The following is a 12140-nucleotide window of genomic DNA, read 5'->3' on the forward strand; positions in this document are numbered from 1 at the left end:
AAGCGTGTGTGTGTGTGTTGGGGGGACGCGCTAAAAGCGTCGCGCGCGTGTGTGTGTGCGCGCGCGCTGAAAGCGTCGCGTGTGTGTGCGCGCCTTCTCCGCTAGGGGGCGCTGGGCTGGGCGCCGGCGCGGGGCGGGGCGAGGTGGGAGGGGCCCAGGTAGTGCTGGGGCGGGGCGGCCGCCGGCGCGGGGCGGGGCTGGGCCCAGGTGCGGCTGCCCGGCGGCGGCGGCGCAGCGGGAAGCGATGAGGTGCCGCGGGCTCTGCACGTTCGGTAACTTCCGGCCCCTTCGGTCTCGTAGTCTTCCCCCGCGAGCACCCTCAGGCCATGCCGCCCCTCGGCCTCCCTCCCGACTGGGCTCAGGCCTGCCCCTTCCCCGTGCTTTGCAGACGCTGCGCGGGGGCCCCGGCGCCTGATGCGCGTGGGCCTCGCGCTGATCCTGGTGGGCCACATGAACCTGCTACTGGGGGCCGTGCTGCACGGTACCGTTTTGCGGCACGTGGCCAATCCCCGAGGCGCCGTCACACCGGAGTACACCACAGCCAATGTCATCTCCGTTGCCTCTGGGCTGCTGGTGAGCGCGGGGGCAGGGGCGGGGCTGGGGCCCAAGGCGCAGAGCCCAGCGGGCCAAAGGCTTTGTGTCTTCCGCAGAGCGTTTCCTTGGGACTCGTGGCCCTCTTGGCATCCAGGAACCTTCTTCGCCCACCACTGGTGAGAAGGGACTTCTGGAGCTTGCAAGGAGGCGACCTTGAGTCAGGGAAATGGGGTCTGACTGAACTTGGTCAAAGGATGGGAGGAGCCTCAAATAGAGAAACGGGGGCGTCTAGTCATTGGGAGAGTTAGCCAGGCCCAGGCTGCTCACCCGGATCTCCTGTTCCTGCCAGCACTGGGCCCTGCTGGCACTAGCTCTGGTGAACCTGCTCTTGTCCGCTGCCTGCTCTCTGGGCCTCGTCCTTGCTGTGTCACTCACTGTGGCCAACCGTGGCCGTCGTCTTATCGCTGACTGCCATCCAGGACTGCTGGATCCTTTGATACCACTGGACCAGGGGCCTGGACACACTGACTGCCCCTTTGACCCCACAAGAATCTATGTAAGCATATTCTCTTCCTTCTTCCGGTCCACAAAGCCCTTTCGCTTTCTCCTATTTGCTGCTCCTGCCCCACTCCCTCTCAGTCCCTTCCTTGCTTTTCAGGAAACAGCCTTGGCTCTTTGGATCCCTTCTTTGCTCATGTCTGCAGGGGAGGCTGCTCTATCTGGTTACTGTTGCGTGGCTGCACTCACCCTACGTGGAGTGGGGCCCTGCAGGAAGGAAGGGCTTCAGGGGCAGGTAAGGAAGATGAACAGAAAGGGCTGATTCAGCACAGGTTGGCTGTGTTGAAAAGATGCTGATCTATCATTCAGGGCCAGGGTGTCTGACTCCCTTCTTCTATAGCTAGAAGAACTGACAGAGCTTGAACCTCCTAAATGTAAAAAGCAGGAAAATGAGCAGCTACTGGATCAAAATCGAGGAATCCAGGCATCACGGAGAAGTTGGGTTTGAGCCAGGTAATGGACCAGGAGGGTGGTGGCCCAGGTAAGAGTAGGGGCAGGGAAGTGGTCTTAGAACTGGGCCTAGGTCTGCTATGCTGTTCCCCTTCTGACCCCGGCTGGTTCTCCCCTCTGTCAAGCAGGTGCTATTCCGAGGCTTAGTCCACAAGTGTTTGCCACGAAGCCAGGGGCCCTGACCTCAGGATGATATAAACAATTGTAATAAAAGAACTCGTTTTTGTCTACTTGATTATGATTCTTTTGGAGGGGGGAAAGGGCACTAAGCTGGTGTTGGAGGTGACTCTAATAAAAAAATACAGTAGTCTCAATTACTTATAAAATTTTAATGAGAGGTCCTAACTCCTCCTCAGCGCCACCAGTTACTGAAAGGAAAAACTGGTGCTGGGGAGGCCTCCACACCACTGACTGATGAATTTTAGCACGTCCTGGCACACTGGGCTGTGGGAAGTCTGTGAGCAAATGGAAGGAACAGGAGAGGAACTCATTAGTGCTGGGAACACATTCCTGATACAAGGAAAATCAGCTCCATGGTAGTGTCACAGGGAGCAGGGTTCAGGGTCTGTAATGCCTTCTTGATAATCCCACCCACACTTCTAGTCTTTTCTTCAGTGCTGCTCTCTCTGCCCTCATCCTTCAAGTTCCCCTCTCTAACCTTGATGGCCATAAGGAATTTATTCCAGTTGTCCTTGTTAGCAGCCTTCCCTGGCCGCTTAAATTCAATTTTGTTCCTCAGAATGGGGTAGCCTATGGGGGGAAGAAAAAGATGAACTGGGGTTTGAGAGAGATTGAGGAGGGAAAAATAAAGAGCAACCTGGGGTTAGAAAGTAGCATGGTCCTGTCTTTTGCACCCTTTACTGAGTCAGAATAAAGTTTCTTGATCCTACTTCTTTCTACCCGCCACAGGATATGGGGTCATACCTGTAATGAGGCAGGGCAGGGCCCAAACTCCAGTGCTCGCTGCCACCAGGGAGGCCTCGTAGACACCACGTTCATCCCGAGGCAGAACCTGCTCCAGCCGCTGGTCCATTGAGACTGTGAGCACCCAGTCTCGAACCTCTTCTCTCTGAGCCTCCTGGGAAGGACAGAGGGAGCAGCAGTTTCACACAAGGCAGGGGAACTGGAGGTGGCAGGGAGATTTGCTAAGCCCTCATTCTGCATACCAGCTGTCAGCCATAAATGATCCTCCTTGGATGGGGGCTACAGTCACAGCCTTATCTTTCTACTCTGCTTCTGCATTCACTGAAGGAATAGTGAGGGCTGAGGTCCTTCCAAAGATGGCAGCACAAAGACGTCCTCCCTCCATGCGCTCACACTGGTGAGGCCTTCCTGTTTTCCAACCCTGTGCCCTTACCGGTACATGCTGCTTGGCTGGCAGTGGCACCTCAAAGGGAATGTCTGTGTCCTGAAAATCAGAGTGATCAAGGGCATCCAGAGTCCCTTCTTCAATTGCCTGCAGTAGAGTGGGTGACCCTGAGTCAGGCACGGCTTGTGACAGGCAAAACCTCCCAACCTCTGGGCACAGCTTTCCTACTCACATCAGTCAGATCCAAAAAGCGATTGAGGAAGATGAATGCCATGTTTTCCCAGCCAACTGCCTGCAGAAGAGAAAAGTTGCAAATGGGAGTGAACAGGCTGGGCTTGATGCTAGTTCTCTAGCATACACGGAGAAAAAGCCAGCAAGATGTAGGAGGACATCAGCCCCACACCCAGCTTTCCTCTTCCTGAGCAGAGGGGATATTCTCAGTATTCCAACCTTTGATTTCCTCTCCTCAGCCCAACTGTTCCTTGTCCCAGCTTACCTTGGCAGCAATGCCTGCTTCATAGAAGGCCTTGTCTGCAGGTAGTAGTTGGGTGTGACGCAAGAGTGAAACAGAAAGCCTGGCAGCCATGGTTTCCTGTGGATTAAAGTCAAAGCATTATCATCACGGTACTATAGTGACTGAACTGCCAGACCAATGATCCTATAAGTAAGGCAGCCATAGAACTAGAAAACCAATAATCAATATCAAACTGCTCTGGATCTCAAGCCGTTCTGGGTCTTAGTTTTCATCTGCACAAGAGTTCAGGGCCTAGATTCTTTCTAAGGTTCTTTCCACTTCTAGAATTCTATCATCCAAGTACATGAAATAAATATCCAGTAAACAATCATATATAAGCCAAAAGTATGTGTATAAGAGGTGATTAAAGAAACCATGGGATCGGAATGTTTAAGGACAACGAGGCTGGAGCTGTGTGGGCACAGAGCCCTAAGACGGTCAAAGCAGTATAAGAAGAAAACTATCTGAGCAAGGGTTAAAGATTTAGACAGAAGAGAAGCAGGGAGGTTCAAGAGCCCAAGCCTGAGAATCCAGAACTTGAATGCATCCCGCTTCATGCATGCAGATGAGTTCCCTGGGTGCTGGGTGCTCCTCCACCCAGCGGCATCTCACCAGCTGTTTGATGCTCTGGGCTGCGGAGCGAGTGGCGTAGTAGTGAGCAATCAGCAGCATTGTCTCGAACTCCTCATGGGCTGGAGAGTTTGCCTCACTGGACTTCACCAGGTTTTCACACTAGAGAAGGGAGACAGCACAGCCTGGCTCAGGGGTCAGAGGAGTGCCATGGCCACAGGGTGGTCACTGATGGCCACCTGCACAGAGGAAGGTAAAATACATCTGAAGATAAAGGTTTAGGTGTGTGAAAGAACAGCTAACAGAGACAGGTGGAGTAGCCCCTTCACTCTGTTGTTGACCCAACTTCCTCACCAGGTTGAAGAGGACATCTCGAAGATCAGCCCAGCTGTGATAGGCCTCAGCGCTGTTGGTCCCTGGGGAGTTCACCATGTCAGTGAAGATCCTTTTGTAGATATTGAAGTTCTAGGGCAGAGGAGAGAAGGGCATCCGAGCAACAAGTGCATAACTGGACGACAAAGTAACAAGTGGGGCCAAAGGGAGGAGAAACAGGCTATGAATGGGTGTGTGTGAGTAGGAGCTGGGGGGCGGTGATGGAGAAAGTGCTGTTTTTAGGGAAGAGAAAGAGGAGGAGTAAGACAACAACTATTTCTTATTAGCTGATGCTCTGTGAGTGTGGGCAAGCATATACATGTGAATGCAGTCATAATGTTAATGCGCTAATATTCCAGAGAGCTGTGATTCCCAGGTAGGGCAGCAGTGTTTATTCTCTGGTGGAAGTCGATAAAGGCCCCAGTGGTATGTGCAGGATTCACTGCTGAAAGATGGGTCCCTGTGTATTAACTAAGAGGATGGGGAGCTCCTTGGGTGTTTCTTTCAATGGGTGAATCCTCCAGAGAGGCTATACATTTCTGAAAAGGCTGAATGGGGACTCTGGGCATGATGTTCTCTAAGGATAGAATCTTTTGAGAATATAGTTCCTGAGGGGAAGGGTGGTTCTAGAGGAGAAAGAAAATTTCCTTGTGGAAACATTTACCCCAAAGAGAAGACTGATACCTGTGGGTTAGCAGGGGCTCCATGTTGCACGTACAGGGCCAGTGCCTGGGCAAAGCCTCCCTCCCGGATAAGGTGAGTTGCATACAAAGCCACGTACTTGTGCAGAATCTTGTAGTTCTGTCCGAGGATGGGGGAAGCATGGGTAAGGCTGGGATCAGCAAGACCAAACAGTGAGGGCAGGGTGGTGACTTGAGGCCATGGATTTGTTTAGGAGGCAAAGGGCATATGCAAACCTCTGACCTCAATTTTAGAGGGTGGAAGGCTGAGTGAGCTCTCTGATGCCCATTAGGGATCTTTGAGGTTTGGGCTTTGGGCTTTGGCGGAGGTAAGGCAAATGCAGCTCTGAAGCAGGTGGGGGACTTGGGAAAACTTTGCAAAGAAGAGCTGGGAGTGGAAAGAAGAGCAGTACCTGCTTGGTAGCAGTTTCAATGCACTTGTCCCACTGGCCCTGCTCCACATACAGGTCCAAAGCAGCTACCACATCCACACCCACCAGCTGTGGGTCAATGGAAAAGACAAAGTTACAAGAGGACAGAGATGATATGAGGGGAGAAGAGGGAGAGAATATTCTGGGCCTCTCCCTGCATTCTGCCCCCTGCTAAGTCAGAAGTCTCACCGAGTCCACTTTGCCCTGGTTCTTGAGGAACTCTTTATAATGCTGGTCCACATAGTCTTCATACCTGTGAGGACATACAGAGATCTCTACCTTCATGGTCCCAGGATGCCACACCCTCCCCATAAGAACTTTCTCAGTCTTTACAAAAGTAAGTAAAAGCATTTCCCAGTGAGAAGGGATCATGAATTTACCGGGGATCTAACTCCTTGGCCACACGCTTGGCCTTGTTCCACTCCTCATCCTCAATGAAAGCATCAATTGCTTCCTTGACAAGGTCCAGGTTCAGATAGAGCTCTGCAGCCTGCGGGATGGGGAATAGAGTAGAGACCTTCTTTCCCCTTGGCTCCTGATCTCTGCTCTGTGAGCCCCCGTTTCCCCAGAACTGCATGCCATGCCTGGGAGGAGCCCCACCTCACACACCTTCCTGGGTGTAGATGTCACGACCGCACTCACCTCTGTGGAATCTATTTCTGTTCAATCCCAGCACCCTACTTACTGCACTGTGCTTTCCAATTCCAATCAGCTGGGGTCCTACAGCCCGAACTACTTCCAAACTGCGCTGGAGAGGCAGAAACTTGATAGAGAGCTCAGCTGCCTGCAGGGTTGAACAGAAGATGGAAATGGGTAGGACAGACAAAACACTGCTAGGGGTTCTCAGCCTGATCCATTTCATACATTTTCCCCTCCAGACACCAACTTTCTTGTGCTCTCCTTCATGTTCCACTCTCCTGGGCAAGGCCTGGCTCATGGTTCATAATCCTTTAACTGACCATCAGCGGACCTATCTGTTCCTCTGAGCTCACTGTAACTCTTCCAGACACCTTCTTTGCTGTCTTAGAGGTCACTGAATTTGGCCCTGCCACCTTTGACAAACTTGTCCCTCAAGTTCTTTGTCACAAGTAGAATCTTGGTAGCATAGTATAGAAAAAGAACTCCTAGGCTGGGCGTGGTGGCTGACACCTGTAATCCTAGCACTTTGGGAGACCGAGGTGGGAGGATTGCTTGAGGTCAGGAGTTGGAGACCAGCCTGAGCAAGAGCAAGACCCTGTCTCTACTAAAAAATAGGAAAAAAAAAAAATTAGCCGGGCAACTAAAAAATAGAAAAAATTAGCTGGGTGTGGTGGCTTGTACCTGTAGTCCCAGCTACTCGGGAGGCTGAGGCAGGAGGATTGCTTGAGCCTAGGAGTTTGAGGTTGCTGTGAGCTAGGCTGATGCCACTGCACTCTAGCCCGGGCAACAGAGCGAGACTCTGCCTCAAAAAAAAAAAAAAAAAAAAAAAAAAGAAAGAAAAGAAAGAAAGAAAGAAAAAAGAAAAAGAACTCCTAAAATGAAAAATCCAGGACATTCTGCAACTATTTGTGTTGGGCTCTTATGAGCCCTGTTTCTTCATGCATACACACTGGATTTTGAAGACTTACTATAAAAAAAAAGAATGGAAAATATCTCAATAATGTATATGTGTACATCTAGAAATGATAATATTTTAGACATACTAAACAAATAAATTACAATTATTTTAATCTATTTCTTTTAACCATGTTAAACATGGTTACTAGAAAATTTAAATTCCATGTGTAGCTTACATTTGTAGCTTGCACTATATTTCCAGTGGACAGTGCCAGTCTAGGTGGTCTCGATGATATCTTTCAACCCTTAAAACTCAGAAATTCTACAAACCCAAGCATTCTAGAAGATCACTGTTTCTACTGAGATGCTGACATCCTCACCAGATTTTAATTTCCACACAATCCACTTTAGCTATACTCCATGCTAATCCCCCTGGGCTTTCCCTCACCTATTCTTGCCTCCCTTCCTTTACCTGACAAACCCTTCAAAGAAGCTTAAAGCCTCCTCCTTCCATCCAGGAAGCCATCCTCTGACTGATTTGTAGAAGGTACAGTCACGCATAGACCCCAGTAAACACTGCTCCAGAGTTACACACATCAGATGCTTAATAAATACTGCTGATGAAAATCTGTTAGATTGACTTACTCACTGTTCGAGGGAAAGTAAAAAGTAAAAAAAAAATAAAATGAAATCTGCTAGAATCTCATAATCAATCATCAGCCCCTCTTTCTACTTTCTTCCCTCTAACTTCTAGGGGCTATTCAATGATAAGACCTCAGAAACCTAAGGGAAATTTTGCAGGGGCACCATCACACCACCATTCAATTTAGAGGGCCAGTCAATGCCGTCCACCTCATGACTCCCAAGACCAGATTTCACTGTATCTAAGGTGCATCATTTAATCTATACACACATCCTGATTTCCAAGATATTAAAATGTGATTAAATATATATTAATATAGATATTTAATATATAGCAATATACATTAAATACATAAGATAGTTAATTTTATATGTCAATTTGATTGGCCTATCAGGTCTCTAGATATTTGGTCAAACATTATTCTGGGTGTTTCTGTAAGTGCTTTTGGATGAGATTAACACTGAAATTGGTAGATTGAGTAGGGCAGACTGCCCTCTCTAATGTGGATGGGCCTCACCCAATCAGTTGAAGGCCTGAATAGAATAAAAAGGGTGACCTTTCCCTGAGTAAGAGAGAATTCTTCCTGCCTGACTGCCTTCAAACTGGGATATTGGCTTTTTCCTGCCTTCAGACTGGAATTGAAACATCAGCTCTTCCTGGGTCTTGAGCCTGCTGGCCTTTAGACAGGAAATACACACCATCAGTTCTTCTGGGTTTCAAAGTTTGCTAACTCACCCACAGAACTTGGAACTTGCCTATCTCCATAATTGCATGAGCCAATTCCTTTTAATAAATCTCTTTGTATATATATATACACATACAGATATGTGTCACCTGAAGATGAGGATATGTTCTGAGAAATGTTAGGCAATTTTGTCATTGTGTGAACATCATAGAGTACACTTACACAAACCTAGATAGTATAGCCTACTGCATATCTAGGCTATATGGTATAGCCTATTGCTCCTAGGCTATAAACCTGTACAGTAGGTTACTATACTAAATACTGTGGGCAACTGTAACACAAGTATTTGTGTATCTAAACATAGAAAAGGTACAGTAAAAATATGGTATTATAATCTTATGGGACCACTGTCACATATATAGTCACTGACCAAAACATCATTATGTGGTGTGTGACTATATATATCCTATTAGTTCTGATTCTCTAATACAGTATGTCAGAATTAGTGAAACAGGCTGAGCTTGGTGTCTCATGCCTATAATCTCAGCACTTTGGGAGGCCAAGGCAGGAGGACCAGTTGAGGCCAGGAGTTCTGGACCAGCCTGGGCAACATAGTGTGACCTTGTCCTTACAAAAATTTAAAAAATTAGTCGGACATGTTGGTGCGCACCTGTATTCTCAGCTACATGGGAGGTTGGGGTTGGAGGATTGCTTGAGCCTAGGCATTTGAGACTGCAGGGAGCTATGATCAAGCCACGGCACTCCAGCCTGGGTGACAAAGTAAGATCCTAGCTCTAAAAAAAAAATATATATATATATATATATATATATAAATAATAAAAAATAAATTAGCAAAACATACTGGCCTGGCTTCATCTGCTGAAGGCTTCTTTTCAGGAGCTGCTGGGTGGAGGAGGAGGAGCCTATGCTTTTTTCATGGCCCCCCTCTGGCCAGCTCCTGGGTTTGGAGTTGCCCTTCCAGCTCCTGTCCAAGTCCTCCCTCCTCCTTCACAGAGCCTTCCTGACCCCTCTAGCCCACAGAGATCTCACCACTTTCTGAACTCTACTTTAAATCATATGCTTTGGTCTTTACTCAGATATAATATTAATTAATTGAGCCATGTGTCGGTCTAACTTCCCCTAACCTCTGGCTGTCAGGGCTCTGTCTTAAATTCCCTTTTACAGCCTCCATGGATTCTGGCTCTAGCATCCAGCAGGCACTCAATAGATACCTGCTACCTGATTGAAAACAAAAAGACACAGGAGGAGAAGGCTGCATGTTTGAGAAGGAAAACTGGGTGTGAACGGAGGCCTGGGGAGAAGGAGGGCCAGAAAGGGTCTGGCCACCACCCTCACCTTCATCCAACACTTCTCCACTAGGCTGCTGTTTCCGGAGTCCCACACTTTGAGGTAGCAGTCGACCGCACGGCTATACTCTCCAGACTGCTCCCATTGTCGAGCTTGTTCCACAAGTCCCTCCACACCCCTGTAGATATGAGAGCGCCCATGACCAGGAATGGGGAAGAGCAGCATGGCTTATCCTGTGCGTGTCTCATGACACCCCCAGCCCTGCCCACGTTGCCTAGACCTCTGGCTTCATACCTGTTCCCCTTCTTGGTAGCTTCCCGCTCATACTCTTCTTGCAGAGCCTCCAGTTGGCCAGGTACATACTCCTTGCAGATCCGCAGAGCATCACTCCATAGTCCAGCCTCCTGCTCAGATTTCAAGGTCATCAAGAGAGCAGAGGCAGGCATGACAGCTTCCCACTGCCACCCAGGTGCTCTGGCCCACGGATTCCTGGGTCCTTGGACTTCTCTCCTTCCTCTTTCCTGTCCTTCCCCCTCCCCAGTGCTAATCTCCCTGATCTTTCTCAGTACCAGGGGTCAAGTGTGGCTTTCTGTGGGCTCTCATACCCACTCAACCTCCCCTCATATCCCTGAATCCAGTGCCCCACCTTATAATAATTGAGGGCCAGGCCTGGTTTCTGGGCACGAAGCAGCAGCCCTTCTGCTTTCTGAAAGTCCTTCACCTCCAACGCTTCCCGGGCCTGTCCCACAAGCACCTCAGCAACACTGTCAGGGTTGTGGGCCTCGGCCACACGCTGAGCTGCCTCCCAATCCTGGTTATGGACAAACCTGCCCCCAGACAGGGAAACAGGAGAGGCTGAGTATAGGGCTGAGGCTTCAACAGTGGGAGACAAACAGCCATGTCACTGAGGGGTGTAAGAGTTATTGGTACTAGGTTTGAAAGAAGATAAAGATGATCATGAAAGAGCCTGGGGCTGTGACTGGGAAGGCAAGATTAAGGTAACTCACATGAGGACTGCTTCCTTGGGTTTACCGGCTCTAATGAATTCGGCTTCAGCCTCTTCGAATTTACCCTATATATAGAGAAAGGCAGCCATGCATGGTGAGAATTAGACCAGCACCATAGGCAGCCATGTGACAGAAGGCTGAACACTGGGCAGCAGTGCTAGGGGATGGAACAGAAGGGCTCTGTGGTCAGGGTCCAAATCAGATCCATACCTCATCCTCCAGGTACATGGCGTATCTGAGATGAATCTCAGGGGTTTTGTGCTTGAGGGCCAGCCGAGAGAGTTCAAAAGCAAATTCAAAGGAACTGAAACAGAAGGTGGAGGTAAGGTTTGTCTACTTAATACTTCCTTTTATAAGAGAAAAAGACAAACAGAAGGCCTGAGAAAACAGGGAAAGGGCAAGGATTGAGGGGTGAAAAAGGGAAAGATTTAAAGATAACAGATAGGAAGTGACAGAAAAGCACAGAGAGATGCAAAGGAAGACCGGCAGGCGTCCCCGTGATGATCGTGTCCCTGCTGCTGAACATCAAGAGTTACCTGGAAAAGCCTATGCTTTCCCCGAGCAGCTGGTCACAAGGAAGGAGGATGGGTACAGCAAAGGAAAAAGGAAGAGGGAGCCTCACAGCCCTGAGCTGACAAGGCAAAGAGGGCTCCTGGTGCTCCCACCACCTCCTCCTAAGCCCCAGGCACACGAACAGAAAAAGTCTCCAGAAAATGAGCAAGACTACCCACAGCAATCTGACTCTACTACTGGTGTTTGTAACACTTGCTTTAAAAAAGCTCATTTTGCATTTAACAAAATCACACTTCCATTACCCAGAAGTTACTGGCTTAGTGCAGTCCTAGCTTTAGAAATTGTTCACTCTTCACCTTTCTCCTTAGAGTAGCCAAAGATTAAACACTGTTCTGAGCCCCTAGGGAATAGAGGCAGAGTTGGTAATTTATTCCTGCCATTCTATCATGTCCTTCAAAGGATCTCTCCTTAGCTCATTTCTTTATTCTTGTCTCAGCTTTTGGAAATATTTTTTACTTATACATCAATTTTATTTCTCTACATAGGGTCTCTGGCTGGGATGGGGCCAGTGAAGAGAAGGCTTCAGGGCTTACCAGTTGTCAGCAGCATGGTCAATAGCAGCTTCGAGGAGTCCCAGCTTGTTAAGTAGTCTAACTGCAGCCTCTCCTCCCAGGCTCTTGGCCCACAGACAGGCCACATGTTTGTGGGCATTAGCTCCTCCGTGAGCTTTGGCCACCTGTAAAGCGAAGTCACTCAACAGTCCTCCAATGAAGAGTGCTCCTTCTAATCTCTGACCTCCTAACATCAGCTTTGATGAGGATCAGGTAAATGTTCTAAATTAACAGGAAGAGGGCTAAATTTCAGTTGTCTCTTAACCAGGTTGAAGTGCTTAGGGTCCAAGGATGGGCTTAAGGTAATCCAAAAACCCTTAAAATTATAAGTGAAATTTTGTGTATACTGATGTTGACATGTTTCTGGCAAAAGAGACTCTGGTCTTCATTACCTTTTCAAAGATGCTATGGCCAGTTTA

The 12140-nt window shown here is 48.7% G+C and overlaps 2 protein-coding genes across 4 annotated transcripts in view; one reads left to right on the forward strand and one right to left on the reverse strand.

The window, feature by feature from the left end:
* Nucleotides 1-194: 194 nt before the first annotated feature.
* KRTCAP3 (keratinocyte associated protein 3) lies at nucleotides 195-1772 on the forward strand. 2 transcript variants are annotated; one of them, XM_045549285.1, is made up of 7 exons: nucleotides 195-272; nucleotides 389-573; nucleotides 651-710; nucleotides 884-1090; nucleotides 1193-1327; nucleotides 1433-1545; nucleotides 1668-1772. In XM_045549285.1, the coding sequence occupies exons 1-6, from the start codon at nucleotides 245-247 to the stop codon at nucleotides 1538-1540; spliced, it is 723 nt and encodes a 240-aa protein (XP_045405241.1). In that variant the 5' UTR covers nucleotides 195-244; the 3' UTR covers nucleotides 1541-1545; nucleotides 1668-1772. The 2 variants fall into 2 exon arrangements, with proteins under 2 accessions (XP_045405241.1, XP_045405240.1); XM_045549284.1 differs by having other exon boundaries at nucleotides 1671-1772.
* Nucleotides 1773-1856: 84 nt separating this feature from the next.
* IFT172 (intraflagellar transport 172) overlaps nucleotides 1857-12140 on the reverse strand; it is a 33586-nt gene continuing 23302 nt past the window's right edge. For both annotated transcript variants that reach the window (XM_045549286.1, XM_045549287.1), the window contains 19 exons: nucleotides 11704-11846; nucleotides 10808-10901; nucleotides 10598-10662; nucleotides 10237-10417; nucleotides 9885-9994; nucleotides 9639-9768; nucleotides 6104-6202; nucleotides 5799-5908; nucleotides 5608-5671; nucleotides 5401-5487; nucleotides 4992-5108; nucleotides 4290-4400; nucleotides 3978-4097; nucleotides 3348-3443; nucleotides 3084-3143; nucleotides 2900-2998; nucleotides 2467-2620; nucleotides 2201-2292; nucleotides 1857-1997 (listed from right to left, as the gene is read on the reverse strand). In XM_045549286.1, the coding sequence (XP_045405242.1) occupies nucleotides 1908-1997; nucleotides 2201-2292; nucleotides 2467-2620; nucleotides 2900-2998; nucleotides 3084-3143; nucleotides 3348-3443; nucleotides 3978-4097; nucleotides 4290-4400; nucleotides 4992-5108; nucleotides 5401-5487; nucleotides 5608-5671; nucleotides 5799-5908; nucleotides 6104-6202; nucleotides 9639-9768; nucleotides 9885-9994; nucleotides 10237-10417; nucleotides 10598-10662; nucleotides 10808-10901; nucleotides 11704-11846 (2022 nt within the window). In that variant the 3' untranslated portion in view covers nucleotides 1857-1907. The remainder of the gene's footprint in view (nucleotides 1998-2200; nucleotides 2293-2466; nucleotides 2621-2899; nucleotides 2999-3083; nucleotides 3144-3347; nucleotides 3444-3977; nucleotides 4098-4289; nucleotides 4401-4991; nucleotides 5109-5400; nucleotides 5488-5607; nucleotides 5672-5798; nucleotides 5909-6103; nucleotides 6203-9638; nucleotides 9769-9884; nucleotides 9995-10236; nucleotides 10418-10597; nucleotides 10663-10807; nucleotides 10902-11703; nucleotides 11847-12140) is intronic.

The sequence above is a fragment of the Lemur catta genome, chromosome 4 (assembly GCF_020740605.2).
Source record: "Lemur catta isolate mLemCat1 chromosome 4, mLemCat1.pri, whole genome shotgun sequence".
Taxonomy (NCBI): Eukaryota; Metazoa; Chordata; class Mammalia; order Primates; family Lemuridae; genus Lemur; species Lemur catta.

Bases quoted from the DNA above. Each gene is read 5' to 3' on its own strand.
- KRTCAP3 (XM_045549285.1), top strand. From the start codon at position 245: ATGAGGTGCCGCGGGCTCTGCACGTTCG. The intron at 574-650 runs GTGAGCGCGGGG...TGTCTTCCGCAG, and splicing joins CCGTTGCCTCTGGGCTGCTG to AGCGTTTCCTTGGGACTCGT. The intron at 1,328-1,432 runs GTAAGGAAGATG...CTTCTTCTATAG, and splicing joins AGGAAGGGCTTCAGGGGCAG to CTAGAAGAACTGACAGAGCT.